Source organism: Colletotrichum navitas (assembly GCF_030913465.1).
Source record: "Colletotrichum navitas strain CBS 125086 chromosome Unknown LY79scaffold_58, whole genome shotgun sequence".
Lineage (NCBI taxonomy): Eukaryota > Fungi > Ascomycota > Sordariomycetes > Glomerellales > Glomerellaceae > Colletotrichum > Colletotrichum navitas.
This window is the reverse complement of record NW_026850604.1, coordinates 87,547-105,494: the sequence shown is the minus strand read 5'-3', so window position 1 is coordinate 105,494 and position 17,948 is coordinate 87,547. Positions and strand designations below refer to the sequence as shown.

The following is a 17,948-nucleotide window of genomic DNA, read 5'->3' as shown; positions in this document are numbered from 1 at the left end:
CCCTTGCTACCCCAGATGACCCGCTGATTTGTCCCCTCATGATTGAGTTATGAGGTCGTCCGAAGAGACTTTTTTTTGGAGCTTCTAGGCTCGCCCGAACGGTGACCATGACATTTAGACATGTCATTTCACATGGTAGGCGGCAACGGCCGGGGTGGGAAGACTGGAGCGAAGAGAAACATGGCGCCACCGAGTGGCCAGAGCGGCCATCGGGTGCATACGAATTGGCAAATCAGGGCGCCCGGAGCATTCGCAGCGGAGGGTGGAGATTTGGGCTGGCTCATGATACCTAGCACGATAGCACGGGACTTGCCCATCGTACGTCAGCTGAGTGGAAGCTGCTTGTCTCGTCTTATTCCGCCCGACGCAGGTCCGCTGCGCTGCGCTAGTCCGTTCGCCCCTCGCCTAAGCTCTTCCTTGCTTCTGATCCACCAATCCCCGATCATGCTTCAATGATGTCAGGAGCGGGCCAGGGTAAGCAGAGAAAGTTGTTGAGCTACCAACTTGCAGTACCGGTATGTATGCTCGGGCTCGATCGATGCGACTGCCTCACGCCGTCTTGCGCCCATCTAGCCCACCTTTGTCCTTTGTCTTGTCTGTCCTCCCTTTCCATCCCGCGTCGTCATACCTACCTTGGCTCTTAGACACATCAAGAAACCCTCGACCCGATATGAAGGCAACCACGTCGCCGAATCCGTAACTCCCTGTCCCCGAGGATCCTTTGATCTAAGCATTCCATCCTTCGCAACCGCCGCCGTTCTTACCACTACTACCCCGCGCCACGTTCGGTTCCTGCTGATCATCACCACCACCGAACTTGGCTCGACCGGCCAGTCATGTCCTGTGGCTCCAGCCCCCCAACACCGCCAAGATGAGATTGTTCGCGTTATATTCCCGTGACGCCATGCGCCGGGCCGGCACGAGAGGCTTTCACCACAGCGTCACTGTCGGGCGCATCAGAACTCATGGTCTCCTCGTTCACAGGCGACCCACGCTGTCGCGTCAGTCGAAGCACAGCTTCTTCACCGCGACTGAGGAGAACTCGCCGCCCAAGAACAAGACGTCCCTTCCCGTCGCCCTGATCTCTGGTGGCCTATTCTTATGGTTGCTGTACCCGTCTCAAGAGTTTGAGCGACTGTCGCTTGCCCAGGACGAGAGGGACAACAAGGTCCGCGATCGCCAAGCTGGAAAAGCGGCCGGCGGCTCCAACGACGGCGCCTGGTACAATTTTGCACTCAAGTTCGAGACCCTGTCCGACGCTACCGATATCCAGTGGAGCGCCGACAAGATTGTCGGCTTCATCTTGCCAGAATGGTCCAGGCTGATCCCCGGATACATCCGGAAACTCCAGAGGGAGGTAAATCTGCCAGTTCTCGCTCCCTTGCTTCAATTTACTGACCAGGCTAGCTATCCATGGCGCCCGGGTCTCTAGCCGACGAAATTTGGCGAGAAGCCCACGATCCCTTTGTCAACCCCGAAGTGCAGTATGGTGCCAGTGTTAGAGTCTCCAACGACCTCTGCGACGAAGAAAAAGAGTTTCTGGCTAGGAGAAAGAGGGTCACCACCATGGCCTTGGCCAGGTATTTGGATCTCGACGAGAAGGATGTCCACCCAGAAGACGTCCCGACTATCGCCATGTGTGGCTCCGGCGGCGGCCTCAGGGCCCTCGTCGCTGGCACCGGCTCTATGCTCGCTGCCGACGAAGACGGCCTTTTCGACTGCATCACTTACACCTCCGGCGTTAGCGGTTCCTGTTGGTTACAGGCGCTGTATCACTCGTCTATCTCGGAAGGTAGTCTTGACCGCCTCCTGCAGCACCTAAAGGCTCGCGCCGGCATTCATATTGCCTATCCCCCCGTAGCTTTCCAAACTCTGCTCTCGGCACCTACAAGTAAATACATTTTGAGCGGCCTCGTCGAGAAGCTCAAGGGTGACCCAGAAGCCGATTTTGGACTGGTCGACATTTATGGCCTTCTCTTGGCGGCGAGATATCTGGTCCCTAAAGGCGAACTAGAAGTAAACGACCGGGACTTCAAACTCTCCAACCAGCGAGACTACATCAAGTACGGACAGAACCCGCTCCCTATCTACACCGCCGTCCGCCATGAGATCCCTGACGTCGACCTCGACGGGAGCGGAGAGGTCCCTTCAACATCCGAGGTAGCGAAGGAAGTCGCTAAACAAGAGGCCTGGTTTCAATGGTTCGAAATCACACCCTACGAGTTCTTCTGTGAAGAGTTTCAAGCAGGCATTCCCACCTGGGCCATGGGAAGACGCTTCGAAAACGGCGTCGACGTACCCCCTGAAGAAGGGTTTCACCTCCCCGAAACCCGCTTGCCCTTCCTCCTGGGCGTTTTCGGCAGCGCCTTTTGCGCGACACTCAGCCACTATTACAACGAGGTCAGGCCCATTGTTCAGAGCATCGCTGGTTTCAGCTCTTTGGACGGCATGATCACCGGCTACAACGAGGACCTTAGCAAAGTACACCCTATCGACCCTGGCACTGTTGCGAATTTCGCCTATGGTATGGAGGGCAAGCTCCCTGACACGGTACCAAAGAGCGTGTACAAGTCAGAGCACATCCAACTCATGGACGCTGGCATGTCCAACAACCTTCCCATCTACCCGCTTCTTCGTCCGGGTCGAAACGTTGATGTTGTTGTGGCTTTTGATGCATCCGCAGACATCAAGACCGACAACTGGCTTGCAGTCGCCGATGGTTATGCCCGTCAGCGAGGTATCAAGGGCTGGCCCGTTGGTGTTGGCTGGCCCAAGGCCGGGGAATCATCAAAGCAAGTCCGCGATGAATTGCTAGAGGCCGAGGCCGCATCCATGCAGGAGGCAGATCAGAAACTGTATGAGGCCAAGAAGTTCCAACACGAGCACCACCCTGGGGAGAGCCAGCCAAACGAAAACACGCAGAAGGGGCAGGCGGCCAAGTTCAGTCCCGGCGACGAAGAGTCTGGAGAGCTCGGTTATTGCACAGTCTGGGTCGGCACAACTCAGGAGCGTACCTCGGAACCCCCACCTCCATCAAAGGCTATCGACGAGTCCACCTCCTGGCAGCTCATGGAGCCCGACGCCGGCATTGCCATCATCTATCTTCCCTATCTCGCGAACCCCAAGGTCCCCGGCATCAACCCGGGCACGACCGACTTCTTGAGCACCTGGAACTTCGTCTACACACCAGACCAGATCGAGCAGGTCGCTGCGCTGGCGAGGGCCAATTACGCCGAGGGGCGTGAAAAGATCCGCGGCACGGTGCGGGCCGTGTACGAGCGCAAGAAGAAGCTCAGACTCGACAAGGAGGAGAAGTCCCGGAGCAACCGGTACAGGCGGTTGGTAAGGCAGGGCATGGCGCACAAGCTGGGCGAAGGTGATCAGTTCAGCTGATCTCGTCGTATTATTGGAGTTCATAGATGGCAGATACCCTGGAAAGAGATGGAACGGCGCACATTTGACGGAGGTTCATTGTAGATTAGCTAATAAGCATCTTTTATTGTTACATTCTAAAATGGCGGTACCAGCATTTATCCACTAGCAGAGACTGCGATGTCATGGCTTCAAGACCGTGTGTCCTTAGCGAGGGCACAGCGATTTGATTTTGGAGTCCAGCAGATCGTTCCCGTTTCGAGGAGTGTCTTTTTTTTTTTTTTTTTTTACAAATCTATTCATCTTACAGAAACATGCTTGACCTTTCTACATGTCCTTGTTTCAAAATGTACACTGCCAAAAAGAGGCATATTGGTCATCCGGGATCACCTGTGTCCCCTGGCGGTTCAACGGCATCTCCCCCTTTACCCTCTCCACCCTCCTATTTCATCTGCCTGCCACCTTCTCTCTCGTTTTTTGCCCAAGTGGATGGATTACATTTGATGGATTTTCGTTTTTTTTTCTTTTGTGCCCCTTCTCCCTTCTTTCTCCCCCATCTTCGTTGCCCTGTTTTGTTGTACAGTTTAGATGATCTCCCCCATGTCGATGTGCAAAGGCTTCCACGGCTTGGCGCCCTCGACGAACATGTCGCTTGGGACGCGGACCTTGGCGCCGGGGCTGTAGAGGTACCAGGCCTTGAGGGCGTTCATGGAGGCCTGCAGGCGGGCGAAGTCAAGGCTGGCGCCGGTGCCCTCGCCGAGCTTGTCGCGGCCGCTGTAGATGCCGACGACGTAGACGGGGGTCCTGCTCATGCGGCCCGTCTCGCTCTCGAGGCGGGCGACGGGGGCCTCGAAGCCCTCGCGGGCGCAGAGCATGGCCAGCTCGCGGGTGGGCAGCTTGAAGCTGAAGAGCTTCTCGAGCTCGACCTTGCGGCTGAGGACGTGGGCGTCGATGAAGGCGCGGGCGGCGTCGCGGCCGGCGTGGGCGTAGACGGCGCCCGTGACGGCGCGGACGAAGGCGGCGTGCGCGTTGTTGCGGATCTTCATGTACCGCTCCCGCGCCATGGCCGGGTCCTGCGGGTCGGCGGCGGGCTCGAGAGGGTTCGGCTCGGGGGCGTGCAGGGTGTCGCCGAACTCGTCGTCGAGTACGACGCGCGACGACACGGAGCGGCGCCACTTGAACTTGTCGAGGTGGCGGTGCTCCTTGCGGACGTAGCCCCAGCGGCCGTGGACGATGCCGGCGGTCGGGTCCTGGGACCACTGCAGCAGGCCCGGGTCGACCTCCCCGCCGGGGGCGGCCGCGCTCTCGACGCCCCACTGGCTCGCGACGCGGTAGAGGGAGTCGGACCCGGCGTAGGCGCGCATGGCCTCGTAGAGGATGGCCATGGGCAGGCGCGGGTAGTGGGCGATGAGCCACTCGGAGACGTGGTAGCCGATGAGGGTGCCGCCGACGACGGCGAGGTTGGCGTTGTTGAAGTTGGGGCTCGGGTCGGCCGAGGGGTCGACGAGGGCGCGCGCGAGGGTCTGGAGCGGGAACTTCGCGGGGAGGGAGAGGCGGGCGTGAAGGGCGGCGAGCTTGGCGGAGCTGAGGGCCTTCTGGGGGAGAGGTGACGGGAGGGTTCTCGGGCCGGCGGGTGTCGTCGTTGTCGTCGTTGAGGAGGCGTCGAGGGACTCGGAGGCGAGGTGCGGCGCTGCCGCTGCCGCTGCCGCCGGTTTGGTCGAGCTGAACATGGATCGTGTCCGCACCGGGTTGCTTGGCCGGGAGAGCTGCTGTGGTCTAAAGGAGATGGGCGTCAGGCACGACGAGGCGTGCGTCCCGGCCGGGGCGCTGAGCAGTTGCCCGGTGCATCTTGATATCCTTGACCTCTTCATCGGGATGGCTGCTGGACGAAAGGAACCAAACAAATAAGGGGAGGAGGGCGGAGAACAAAAAGACAAGAGAATAGCGGTATCAATTGGGTTGTTGTACAGGTTCTAGGTCTTTCGCTGGGTCGGAGTAGCGACGGTCCCTTTTTTTTCTCTCTCGCTCTCTCTCTCTCTATCTCTCAGCGGCCGGTCTCCCGTACACGAAAAAGTTTCTGGAGCCGAGTCGTGTGAGCTCCAGCAGCAGGATTGCTAGGGGCGGCGGGCCGTGCACGAGCCAGTCAGGCGCCGCGGAATATCCGAGCCTCCGTGCATCCGGCAAAGGTTCGGGCTCCACTCACTGGGCGAGAGCGACTGGACCTTCAGATTCACGACGTCCCAAAGGCCGAAAAGCTCCAGTCCGAACCGAGGCGGGACAGCGATTGCCATCACCACACCACCTAGTCCTTCATATCGAAAGTACAGCCAAAATGGTAAGTCGCCCCTCGACTCTGTGTGCTGCTTCAATTGCTAACTCGCTTGCAGGGAGGCGGTCCTAAGGTTCCGTAAGTACTGCGCTTCTCGCAACCCGCCCCCGGGTTCCTCGAAAAAAAGCGGCCTCCTCTAACGACACGTCTTTCTCCGCGATACAGCTACCCCAAGCACGTCTGGTCGCCGGCCGGTGGTTGGTATGCCCAGCCTGCGAACTGGAAGCGCAACACCGCCGTCATCGGCACCGTCATGGCCGGCGTCGTCGCCGTACTCTGGAAGATCAGCGCCGAGAAGGAGGTGCGCTACGTGATGCCTCAGGAGGGCCGTTTCTTCCCCAGCAAATAGTACGTCCACCATGCGCGGCCACCCCGGAAACAAGAGCGTTCGCTAACCAATGGTGGGGTGGGACAACAGCTGGTCGAAGCAGTTGATCGAGTACGACAGAGAACAGGCCGCGCGGAAGGCCAAGGACACGACGCAGGCGGAGGCGGTTCAGAACTCATAAACGACTCGGACGGTCGATGAAAACTTGTACAATGTATATATGGCACCCGAGAAATTGAGCGCCGCGCGGCAGCGGCAGTTGCGAATAGCGGGTGGAACTGCCATCTATCGACCACTGTGACGATCAAGTCTCGCCTGAACGCGTCTTCCACCACCAGCTTCTGGCGATATTCGAGACGGCTGTTCTGAACCACTTGACAGTCGTTAGATAAGGCGCATATGACTATTGACCCTGTGCGGCTGGCAACAAAGCCTGGTAAGATGAATGTCATCCCTGTCGCGTTCAGTATCAGGAACTGGGAGAAGACAGCTTCTATAAGAGTCACTGCCTCATCCAGTACGGCGAATAATCGAGCTTACGGCTACAAACACCTTGTCATTCAGCGACAATGGACCGTTCCAGCAGCTCAATTCGAGTGACAACATGGGTAATGCTCTTGGCCAATCAAAAAGGCTGCAAAGGTAAGTCGGTAAGTGGGTCACATTTGGGATCGTGAGGTTCAAGATGTCTCCTTACTTATCTCTTACTATATTACAGCCACAAAGCCAGAGTTCACCAGATCTGAATCAAAATCGTATCACTCACACACACTTTTCTGATGACGTTGGTATGGCAGTTGCTATTCCGCAGAAGCCCTAGTCTTTGGCTTGACTGTACCAAGGAACAGGTGGTTTGGCCTGGAGACCTGCAGCGAGAGGGCGAGCGGAGGCGTCAAATATGTTTCCTGCGTGGTTTTGGCCAAAGAATTGATAGAAAGAGCAGGGTGATTTGAACCGGTCGTCTCACCCACGACCTGACTGCGCCCCCCAACTCGTTCTGGATCTTAGCCGTGAATGGTACTACTAATGTGCAAGTTTAGGCATGCATTACTCGGACATTAGCCAAGTCACTTACTTGCCTGTGGTTGCCATTATTTTCCTGTTTTTCTCTGCGGACCTAGGTTTTGCCAAGCTGAGCTGTTCAAGAACAATAGGGGGCGGGCGCAAGAGCTTCACCACAGCTCAGGTTGCCGCGAACACGAATGCAAGCCCGGGACACGAAGACTATGTGCACGATCACACCCATCTCTCCAAAATCACGTTTCTTTCACTTCAACGCCATCTTCTGCTTTCTCTTCTTGGGAGAGTTGCGGAATTGGGCCTCGCGATACGGCAGAGTAGCTGGTTTGGATCCGCGACAGGGTCGCTACTTTGCCCCGTGAGAACAGCACAGGCGAAGTATACAAGAACAATTCAGAGGGGCAGCCGCGCTACTTTATCCACGGGGTATGCGAATTGGCTTCCTTGATGCCGATGCCGGGACTGAAGTTTGTTGTCCAGGGATCTCGGAATGTGCTCCCCCCTCCACCTCTTTACTGAGTGGTTGCGAACACGCTACACCGTATTATTCGTCTTTTGCTCCGTGTTGTTGCTCACTTGGAAAGAATCGCAACCAGAGCAGAAAGACTATGGGAAAAGTCCATACGTAACAATGTCAAGATATGGCTATAGACCACCCAGAACTTATGTGAGAGACAAACTGATAGAGCGTGAGGCTTCATTTCTCGTGTGTATGGTAGACCCGTGCAGGGGTCATTTCTGTCTCGATCCGGAGTACGGAGTTATGCTGTAGCCCCCTCCCCCCAATTGGAAATCTCATGCCGCTTCCTTCACCAAGTTAGGTCCGGACACCCGAGTCAACCATTGACAGAAGAAAGCCAAAGAGCCATGTCTTTATTGGGTGTATCAGAACTTGGACACGGATCCTCGGTTTGGACGCTGGTATATACAGACCCCCGCTACTACTTCACCCCCTTGAGAAACTGACTCCGGCTTGCGACTCGCCGGGAAACCGCCCAGAGCCCGCACCATACAGCTGTGTGGCACGAGAAAGACGCAGAGGAGGGGCCGGGAAGGTATCACGCCGACCCTCGGTACCGAGGGGGAACAGCAGCGGTCATCCTCGTCAGCGCATGCCTCGACAGCGGATCCGAAGTCGGGGGGCTTGAACCTTTCCCCTCGCCAAACAGCCGCGTCGTGAGGGCGAGACGGCTCGTCGAATGCGTACGGGGCTCGGGCGTCGTTATATGGACAACAGCATTCTTCCTCAAGGGTTTGGCGTCATGAACGCCGGGCACCGGCAACCTGGCCAGCAACGGTGCTCGGCGAACGAGTCAATGGCGGTCTGATCATGAGGGCAATCGACCTTATATGGTCGACATGCACACGAGATCCTGCCACCGCGGAAAACCCCCGTCTGAGATGGGCGGATTTGCCGGCCTTGGGCAAGTTGGACTTATGGCGACGGGGGCAAGTAGACCGCCCCATCGGGAGTTGTCGCTCTATTCCCCCAGAACAAGGGATAAAAATCAACACGTAGGAACGTCGCGCTGTTTGTTGTAGTACAATCAGACCTTCCACATATTTGCCACCGAGCTTGAACCTCTGCTCGTCAGAAAACATCCTAAAACACCGGTTTATCATGTAGTAAACAAGCCAAGGAGGGTCGCGTCGAGTTATGAGCATCTCATTGTATAACTAGCTTGCTATGCACGAGGGAGCAACTCTAGCGTCCTGTCTTTCCTAGGACGCTAACTTCTCTCTCATCTCTCCATCTCGCTTTCTCGATCTGTCTTGTCCGACCAAACGACTTCGTGCCATCCAGCAACTATTGCATCCCTTTCATGAAGACATACGGAAAGGACTCGACGCAACCTGCGTCGTCCCGCCCTACTATGGTCGTCCCAGCACCTCGCGAAGCCGACCAAACTCAGCCACCAGAGCTGCACGAACTCATTGAAAAAATAAAAAGCAAACAAGAATGGGCAATATACATTAAGCACTAGGCAGTTTCCCTACCCCGCTGTTCTATCGTCGCAACTGCAGAAAGGAACGCTGCCGGTTGATCCGATTGAGTCAGGCCAGGTATATAGAATCGAAATCGCACAAAAGGGGGGCTGAATGAGCGTCGAGAAGGATGAAAGGAAGAAAAAAGAAGGAAAAAAAAAACCCCCATGCGGGCCTTGACTGATATCAGGCTGCACAATGGGTGTATCGAAAGGTCTGCGGTGAATGGGTGACTCGAATAGTGAAAACGCGTCGTCGGATTCTCTCCTTTGATCGAATTCATTCCAAGAGTCCTGTTGGAGAGAAACCCTCGATTTATTTTTGCTAGTTCGCAGAAAACGCCTTGCCTTTGCTGTCCAGAATGCATGATAGACCCGGGTCTATCGCAGAACTATACGTGGTGATTCGGTATACGTGGGTACTGTTGTGGCACAGCTTATACGGCTTGTCCGGGAACGGGTTTCCGGTCAACAGACCCCATGGGCGGGTCTGGACGATCCTGGGCTGGCCCTCGGTTGCTCTGAGGGCTATTAGGACTCATTCGAGTGGGCTGAGGGATTCTGCTAGGTCCTGGGCTCTGCTTGCGACCTACCATTTCGTTAGGGCTTTGAGGCCGTTGTCCCGGAGGTCCTTGATGGCGGGGACCAGGAGATTGAGGGCGGCCGCCAGGTCCCATAGGGCCATGCCCGGATGGGGAAGCGGGTCGGCCACCATGAGGACCACCTTGAGGAGCGAAAGGACGCTGACCAGGAGGGACGTTAGGGCCGGGGCCGCGGGGAGTTCCGGGACCCGTGGGATGGCCACGCGGAGGACCTTGGGCCTGGGGGGGTCTGGGCTTGACAGGGCGAGCGGACAGACAGGTGCGAGGTACAACCCCCTGCTGGGATCTATCCAAGCGGATGCAGAGCGCCTATTGATATGTCAGCTTGAGAATCATGACAGGTTGACGTTGTATATAACTTACCCAGCCATCGTCGTACTCGTGGAGAAGACGCACAAGCTGACCAGCTCTCAGTTCCATCTCGTCCTCGAGGGTAGGCTTGAATTCGAGCTGTACCCGGTGAACAGTCGTGTTGACAGGGCCACCAGCGGCGGCAATGGCAGCAGTGCCAGTAGAAGCCGTGGACTGGTGACCAGGGCCGACAGAGTCCCTGCTGTACGTGGTTCCGGCGGGAGAAGCGGGGATGAGAGACAAGGGGGCAATCGGGCCAGGCAGAGTGAGATCCAGTGCCTTGGGGCCGTCCTTCCGGATCGACGTCTTGCGGGTCAAATTTCCGACTGAGGCACCACCAGCAGCAGTAGCACCGACAGCAATACCAATAGCAGCACTGGCAGGGGAGGCGTCCGCAACGCTGGGTAGGGGCTTCTCGTTGAGGTCCAAGGAGCAGACGGACTCCTCGGGAATGGGTCCATTGATTCTCTCGGCTTGAGCGCCAAAGGGGTTTGCGGGGTTTTCGCCTTGGCTCGTCGTCGGTCTTTCCCAGGCGCTTTGGTTCGGGTTGCGGATACCGAGAGCAGCAGCAGCAGGAGCCAAGTTAGCGTTCATGTTGGCAGCCGGGCCTTTGCTGGCACCCTTATCCATGTTCAGGTTGGGAGAGAACTCGGTGACGGGACGGAGGCTGATGCGAGGAGCGTAAGGGTTCTGGCTAGTCACAGCGGCGGCGGTTCCGAAGCCATCGCTCTTCTCGTCCTCGTCAGCTAGGCGCTGCCGCTGCAACTGCTTCTTGCGGCGGTTGAAAAGGAAGAAGACGAGCAGGAAGACAACAAGAACACCAGCCAAGACACCGATGGCGATGCCGGCCTTTGCGGCACCGCTTGTCTCAGCACTGGCCGCTTTCTCAGTGGCGGCCGAGGTCGCGCTCTGCGAGGGATAGATGGCGCCGCCATCGACCACAGTCGCGACAGACGTGGCGGGTCTGATAATAGTCGGGGTGTCAGTTGCGATGGCAAGGGTAGAGGGAATGCCCCCAGAGAGGGTGAGGGGGTCATCAATGACTGAGGGCAGCAATGTAGCCGTGTCGGCGTCGAGGGTGGTGGGGGTGGAGGAGATGTCGGGCGTCACAACCAGCGGCGCGCCGGCCCTCGCGATAGTGGTCTCGGCGGGGTCGGCGGGGTCAGACGACGGCGATGTCGGCTGGGTGGGAATGGGAGGTTGGGCAAGAATTAGTCGCGAGGACGGGCTGGGGGCGAGGCGAGGATCACCGTCGGTGACGGTCTGGTAAACGGTTTTGATAATGGTCGACCGGGCTTTTCTCGTATTAGCGCGCCGTGTGGTTAGGGCATCATCGCCAATGTCCTGCCGGATCTCGAAGTTACCTCCATTACCTCCGTTGTCGTTGTCGGGCGCGAAGGGATTAAGATCCGCCAATTTACTTCCAACATCGTCCCAGAAGTCGGGGTTGCGGGGCAGATGCCTGTGACCGTGGTAATGATGAGCCATGTCCAAGGATGAGTGTCCGATCTGAGACAATCGAGATGGGCGGAATGGCGACTAGTACAACCGGCAGCGGTTGCAATATGTCGGGGTGGGTGAGGTAGCTTGTATCGTCAAGGTCGCGTGTAGAAGCTGGGTATCTGAGAATGGGGGAGAATGTTGCATTTGCAAGCGAGGCTGGTGATGTGACCGTTGGCGGAACGTTGGGTCCAGTCCAGAGAGAAAGTGATTTTCGTGAGGTGGTCGTCAAAAGAATGAACAGGCTGTAAAGGGAACCGGCCAGGAGAGTCGTCGTGGAGGACGGAGGGTTCAAGGCAGTTGAACACACGAGTCGGTGGTATCGAGAGAGGGCGTATGGGGGTTTGTATATGAGTGTTGTTTGGAACGAATGAATGCAAAGCGGCGCTGGGCTCGAAAAGAGAGTAAAGTGAGAAGGTAGGTGAGGGTGAGAACGTCGAGGTGATGGATCTCAGTACCAGCTCACAAATGGTTGACAGTGACGAAGACGTGTCAGCGGGTTGTCATGAAGACGAGGTGATGCCGTACGTTGGGCGTGTATGGGTGGAAAGAACGGATGAATCTGCACAGGGCGACACTGGGGGGCTGCGGGAGAAGACGACCGGATTCTCTCTACCTTGATGCAAGAAGCACAAGAGGCAGTCGGTCCCAACGAGCGTGTGCAGTTCGGACGTGTTAGGGGAGAAGGGGAAAAAGGTGGAAGAAGGGACCGACAAAAGTGGGAGGGGGCAGCGAGAAGAAGGGAAACGGGCACGTCGAGGTTGCATAGAGTTCGAGGCATACGCTGGGATGATTGGGAAAGGGCCCCGAGCAACGTTGGACGGAAGTTGACAAGGGTCTGAGCGGGTGGGTGTGGGTGTGGGTGATGGATGGGATGAAGATCCTTGTTGCACTTCGGACCCCAGCTGGATGAGTTCCTACTAGTAGGTACGTGGCGGCACTCAACACACCCCAGGAAGATATGGTAGAAAACAGGGCAAATGTTTAGGAGATCGCCTCTCTCTCGTCTTCTCTCTCTGTTTTTCTTTCTGACCGGGGGGGGGGGGGATGACCGAAAGTCAGGTAGCGACGGCGAGGCCCGTGAAGGATACCAGGATAAGAAGGGAATGGCGCGCTTGCGTGCGCGCGTGGTGCCATGGAAGGAGAGGTCATGGCTCTCCTTGGTGCCCATGCAGTCAGTGACTGCCGTGTGTTAGCCTCTCTGGGGATGTCGCTTGGTGTCGCTTAGTGCGGAGAGAGAGAGAGCGCGTGTGGGCGCTCAGGTCACACTTTGCACTTGGGGGGGGGCACAATATGGATAACACTGCGTAAACTAACAAAAATATCCAACGATGGGGAACCCGACAGACGAACGACCACAAGCACGAGGCACAGGGAATGCGGAATACACAGTGGCGGTCCAGAAACCAACGGTCCTTGGACAATGCATACCGGTAGGGATACATGGTACCTACTTCCCTACTTCCTTACCTATAGTATAGGTAGGTGGGCATTGTCCTGCCCGTACCTCAGATACGTACTCGCAGCCACTTCCCGAGTCAGCGTTTCACCACCCGCCCTGTTTTCTCCCCTTTCTTTTCCCTCCCCTACGCCGTTGAGGGAACACGCCGATTACAGCAAAGCCACCAAACAAGACATTTCACGATGGTGGCACCGACGTCTGTTTGCCCACTGCGTTGCTCACACAGCAACCGTACCGTCAACAGTGGTGAGGTACTTGATGAGGAAAAAACATAGCCGTACATTGTACGTGTAGCCTCGTCTTCTGCCTCCCTGCGTGACAGCGTCCGCAATGCCGTCACATTCATTCACTCTCACAAATCCCTCACTCGATTGCGCGCAAGCCCAGCACCCGGTCGGTCGCAATCCCCATCTTCATCAGCGCAACGCGCAACGCGCAATGCACATGCTATGCTGCGCTAAAGCAGGGGCTTCCCTATACCCCTGTCTGTACGTCAGGTCCCAGCACCACCTGATTGGCCATAAAACTCGCCAGTGTAGACCCACCACACCTCCATTGGGAATAAACGAAATTGTTTGCTCGGGGTTCCTCCGATCTTTGTCCAATCATATTGTCTAGAGTGGGTACATCAACAACATGGGTTGTCCGGCCTGCCATCCAACCAACGGCCCCAAAATCCAACGTCCCCTCCTCCTCCGTCACTCATCACCACCCAAGTGCAGGCATCGCACCCACAAGCGCGCCCTTCCCCCTTTCCCTTGCACAACTATTACAACCTACCTAACGCAGTTTTCGTACGAATATCTAAACGCCTTTCTTCTCTCTGCAAAGGGCAGCGCTACAGTTCCCTTCGAGAAGCACGGCACGTCTGCCCACGTACCTCATGCAGGCTACCACCGCATCAAGGAGGGGGGGGGGGAAGGGAAAAAACACGAATGCACCAAAATAGACTTCACCGTCGCTTCTCCCTCTGCCCTGGCGCAAGCCTCTTGTGGTCGGTGTTGGCGTTAGCGTGTATGCAGTTCCTACGCTACGTTGCCTATCATCATCTCTCAACTCTTTCGGCCCGGAAACTCTAAAGAGAGCCTGCCATGACCAGTGCCTTCCTCACACATGTCGCACCTGACAAGCGACAGTCAACAGTTCATCCCATCAACCTCTCTCCTGAAGAGCGGAAGAGAAGGCACATGGATGACCTCCTCCACTAACTTATATATAAGATATCTATGTACTCCCATCAGCGACAGATTGCGGCCTTTACTCGCCTCCCGAGAGCCTTACCGCGCCTCTCTGAAGAAGAGGCCTACATTGGGGGGCTCCAATTCCAAGACATGCGCCTTGACGTCAGCGACAAAATGGCGAGTGAGAGTGGGCTTGATAATATTCCTGAAACAAACCAGCTTGTCCCCCTAGTGCCGCCTTTTGCCTTGTCTCTTCTCCCCATGATCTACAACCCCGGTCAAGTACTCACCGGGTGCCGCTGCCCAAGGGTACTGATGCCTGGCAACTTCCGCTCGTTTCTGATGCCCATCTCCACACTCAAAATGACTGACTCTTCCTCAGCCCACTGGCAGCCTTATCCCGCCATCACCCATGCGGCAACAGGCGAAGGTTTGATGGAAAATATGCGGGCAATTTTTCGGGGGGAAAACAATACGCTACACCCGGATGCGACTTTGGAGGAAAGCACCGCGTGCAACCAACAACGTTCGGTCATCACGAATGGAAGTCAGAGGATTGGTTCACATTCATGACAGTACCCACGGGGTCCAAACCTTGGCCCAGGGACGCGGTACACCAGGCCTTACTGCTTGCTGTGCAACGTCACTCGACAACGAATCCGACCAGGTGCCGGTAGTGGCGGGCACTGTTTCAAGCATATCGAGCCCTGTCTGACGGAGTAGTTCGCTCCGGTAGTTTGGGAGAAACAAATACCGGTACAGGGCTAGTCGGTGACCCACCTTCGTCCTTCGGGCCTACCGACGTAATGTAGCTTCGCTACTGGGCATCTCGTCTCGTCTCCCGACTAGACTCCCTTGCTCTAAACGCTCGGTCTTCCATGCAGGCAGCCGAGTGATGCATGGCCATCGAAAGCCGTCGACAATAAACATTTCGCACACGCCAGCCCGATCGGTTCAGGCGTAGGTCAGCCTGGGGAGGGCCAGCATTTTCTACTGTTCCAGTAAACACGCACGGCCTTGAATACATCAACTTTTATCCACTCTTTTATCTACTCTGTAGGCTAGGCCGTCTCTTCCGTTCTAGGTGCGTTTTAGAGACATCGTCGTCCGTTATTAATCCAACGTGGCTGTTTTGGCGATTCACAATTCGACTTTTTTATTTTCAGGTCTGGACCTGGGGCTGGCGCAGCAAACATGGGCTGCTAAGTCAAGCCACCCAGCACGGTTCGCGCCCCTGGCATCGAGGCCTCATTTGCGCGGGACGTCCGCGCTCGTCGCGGGCAAAGCACAAGTGTGTCCAATCCTTCAGGGCACTGCAGTGCCTGATCCAACTTGCGTCGTCGGCCGCGTCAGGATACTGAAGAGCGCACCTAAACACGTCGAGACCCACCGTTCTAGTTCTCGACGGAGGCCCTCTCGCCACCGCACATTTTCTTCCAAGCTTTTCCCCTTCCGCCAGTTTACCGCGGAGGCGGCTGAGCACCCCACTGATGCGGTGGCTGAGGAGGTTGCTGAGGCGGTTGTTGTCCTTGCTGCTGCTGCTGCTGTCCACCTTGTTGCCCCTGATTCTGCTGCATCTGACCCAGCAACGCCGCGAAGAAGGCCGGGTTGATATACCCGCCGCCCTGCGGGTTCTGCGCCGTCTGTCCGCCCTGCGCCGGCCATCCAGGCGGCGGTGGCGGGACAGCGGGAAAGCCCTGCTGACCCGGCTGCACCGGCAAGCCGGGGAAAGGGAAGTTGAACGCAGGCGCCGCCGGTGCTGGCACGGTCTGCTGCGGTGGGGGAGGAGGAGGAGGAGCTTGGTAGCCGCCGTTGCCACCCCATTGTCCTTGAGGGTGCTGTAGGCCGCCGCCCTCCTGTTGCGACGAATGATGCCTTTGGTGCGGAGGCGCCGAGTATCCGTCCCTATGGTCCCCCCCTCCTCTCCCTCCGTGACCGCCCCGTCCGCGGCCGCGACCTCCTCTGCCTCTGTCGCCGCGTCCCCTGAAGTCACCTCGGCCGCCCCTACGGCCGCCGAACCTGCCCGGCTCGGGTTCCGTGGTGAAGGTCTGATGTGTCGGCGGAACCTGCCCGAAACCGGGGGGCCGCGCGAGAGGCTTGTACGGGCCGTCGTCCTCGTCGTCGTAGTTGAGGCCGCCTTCCACGGGTGGCGCGCTGACCTCGTTGCGCAGCGGGTGCGGTTCCCGACCGCCGCGTCCCCGCCCCTCGGCGGCGGCGCTGCCGCCCTTGCCGAACCTTGCCTCCTTCTTCTTCTGCTTGACCTGCTTCTTGTGCTCCGCCTCCTTCTCGTCGTCCGAGAACTCCATCTCGTCCTCGGCCACCTCCTCGTCATGGATGTTACTCGCGTCGGAGCCCTTGAGGTTCTTGAGCGGCTGCGTGAAGACGAACTTTGCGTGCGCGGGCGGGTAGTACACCTTGGCCCCGACGGCCAGGCCGGCCTCCCTGATCTCGTCGGCGGTCGAGAGCATGACGGTGTACATGGGCTGCAGCACCTTGCCGATCGTTTCCCAGACGACGCCGAACACCTTGCGGTCCTCGGTGCAGAGCACGGACCCCGTGTCGAGGACCTGGTACTCGCCCGGCGTAAAGGCCTTGATGACCATGATGTTGTCGACGATCTGGTCGACGAGGCCGAGCGCCTCGATCTTGTCGTCCGCCGCGAGCGTGACGTCGGGCTTGGGGACGGTCTCGACGACCATCTCGTTCTTGGTCCGGAGGTGGCCTGACGTGCCGGCCTTGCCGCCCTCGTTGCCGCCCTCGTCGTCCGAGCCGCCCTCCATCTCCATCAACATGCGCGCTGTCTCCTCCACGCCGAGCAGCTGGTAGCCGCCGGCCTCGGATTCCTCGTCGGACGAGGAGTCGTCGCTGCTCGATTCGGACGAGGACTCGTATGGCGAGGAGTCGATCTCCCACTCGGGGTGTTCGCCTTCGGCGGTGAGGGGCTGTTCTGCGGCGGTTTGTTCTGCGACGGCGGCGACGACAGCGGCATTGGCGCCCTCGGCTGGCTGGGGCGCCGAAGTGTCTTGGGCCGCCGCTACGGGGGTTTCTTGTGCCGCTACGGGAGCTTGTACGGGGGGCGTAGGGTCAAGTCCACCGATCATGGCTTCGAGGGCGTCCATCAGGGAGGGCTGCTCGTTGGCCTCGTCGACATTCATGGCCTCGGGATCGCTGGGCTGGGCCTGTTCTGGCGCAGCGGCAGGCTGGGCTTCAGTCGTCACGGCGGCGGGCTGGGTTTCCATGGTGTTCTCTCCCATTGTTGTGTCCTCGTTCTGTTGCTGTGTCTGCTCTTGCTTCTCCCCTTGCTTCTGGTCCTGGGCTCCGTTACCAGTGTCGATGCCCTCGAAGCTGGCCGCCGCTGGAGGCACATCGGGTGGCAGAGGCGGCAAGGTCTCGTTAGGTTTCGCGAGCCCCAGGCCGGGGATCTGGAAGCCCGACATGTTCCCGGCGTTTGGCAAGTGTTCCGGTGGTCGCTTTCACTATCTGGTGGAAAGTAGGTTGCTCCTTGTAAATTTGAATCGAACTGCGAAGAGTTCTCGAGCGCGCGTTTAAAATTGGAAAACAAACAGACCTTTGAATAATGGGAGACTCGGGAGCGCAAAAGAAATCGAGAGAGCCGGGGGACCGATAAGAAAATTTTAGTGGGGTCAACTCAGCGATAAAAAATAAAGGTGGAGCTGTCTTGCATTGGTGCCGTTCCCCCCACCTCCCACCTTCACCGACCTCACCTGCTTCCAAAAAGAGTCACCTTGGACTTACACCCGCATTTCTATTTTCAAAAATAGTAATCATGATAACAATGTAAAATGAAGGGGGAAAAG

At 57.6% G+C, this 17,948-nt stretch overlaps 6 protein-coding genes across 6 annotated transcripts; 3 read left to right on the top strand and 3 right to left on the bottom strand.

Moving 5' to 3' along the window:
- Window positions 1-447: 447 nt before the first annotated feature.
- On the top strand, window positions 448-3,538 carry LY79DRAFT_562377 (cytosolic phospholipase A2 zeta). Its single transcript, XM_060558470.1, has 2 exons — window positions 448-1,357; window positions 1,408-3,538. Exons 1-2 carry the CDS (start codon window positions 872-874, stop codon window positions 3,391-3,393), a joined length of 2,472 nt encoding a protein of 823 aa, XP_060411191.1. The 5' UTR covers window positions 448-871; the 3' UTR covers window positions 3,394-3,538.
- LY79DRAFT_637456 (54S ribosomal protein L3) lies at window positions 3,518-5,604 on the bottom strand. Its single transcript, XM_060562285.1, has one exon. The coding sequence runs from the start codon at window positions 5,241-5,243 to the stop codon at window positions 3,957-3,959; it is 1,287 nt and encodes a 428-aa protein (XP_060411190.1). The 5' UTR covers window positions 5,244-5,604; the 3' UTR covers window positions 3,518-3,956.
- Window positions 5,605-5,704: 100 nt separating this feature from the next.
- On the top strand, window positions 5,705-6,210 carry LY79DRAFT_672014 (uncharacterized protein; the record flags this gene model as incomplete). The annotated part of the gene is made up of 3 exons (XM_060563996.1): window positions 5,705-5,727; window positions 5,867-6,049; window positions 6,120-6,210. 3 exons carry the CDS (start codon window positions 5,705-5,707, stop codon window positions 6,208-6,210), a joined length of 297 nt encoding a protein of 98 aa, XP_060411189.1.
- Window positions 6,211-9,471: 3,261 nt separating this feature from the next.
- On the bottom strand, window positions 9,472-11,475 carry LY79DRAFT_521306 (uncharacterized protein; the record flags this gene model as incomplete). The annotated part of the gene is made up of 2 exons (XM_060555339.1): window positions 9,472-9,945; window positions 10,000-11,475. The coding sequence occupies 2 exons, from the start codon at window positions 11,473-11,475 to the stop codon at window positions 9,472-9,474; spliced, it is 1,950 nt and encodes a 649-aa protein (XP_060411188.1).
- A 2,414-nt stretch (window positions 11,476-13,889) lies between these two features.
- Window positions 13,890-15,139, top strand: LY79DRAFT_562370 (uncharacterized protein). The gene has a single exon (XM_060558469.1). The coding sequence runs from the start codon at window positions 14,176-14,178 to the stop codon at window positions 14,701-14,703; it is 528 nt and encodes a 175-aa protein (XP_060411187.1). The 5' UTR covers window positions 13,890-14,175; the 3' UTR covers window positions 14,704-15,139.
- On the bottom strand, window positions 15,140-17,714 carry LY79DRAFT_562369 (Gar1/Naf1 RNA binding region-domain-containing protein). Its single transcript, XM_060558468.1, has one exon. It carries the CDS (start codon window positions 17,565-17,567, stop codon window positions 15,591-15,593), a length of 1,977 nt encoding a protein of 658 aa, XP_060411186.1. The 5' UTR covers window positions 17,568-17,714; the 3' UTR covers window positions 15,140-15,590.
- Window positions 17,715-17,948: the final 234 nt, after the last annotated feature.

Bases quoted from the DNA above. Each gene is read 5' to 3' on its own strand.
- LY79DRAFT_562369 (XM_060558468.1), bottom strand. From the start codon at position 17,567: ATGTCGGGCTTCCAGATCCCCGGCCTGGGGCTCGCGAAACCTAACGAG.
- LY79DRAFT_637456 (XM_060562285.1), bottom strand. From the start codon at position 5,243: ATGAAGAGGTCAAGGATATCAAGATGCACCGGGCAACTGCTCAGCGCC.
- LY79DRAFT_562377 (XM_060558470.1), top strand. From the start codon at position 872: ATGAGATTGTTCGCGTTATATTCCCGTGACGCCATGCGCCGGGCCGGC. The intron at 1,358-1,407 runs GTAAATCTGCCA...TGACCAGGCTAG, and splicing joins TCCGGAAACTCCAGAGGGAG to CTATCCATGGCGCCCGGGTC.
- LY79DRAFT_562370 (XM_060558469.1), top strand. From the start codon at position 14,176: ATGTACTCCCATCAGCGACAGATTGCGGCCTTTACTCGCCTCCCGAGA.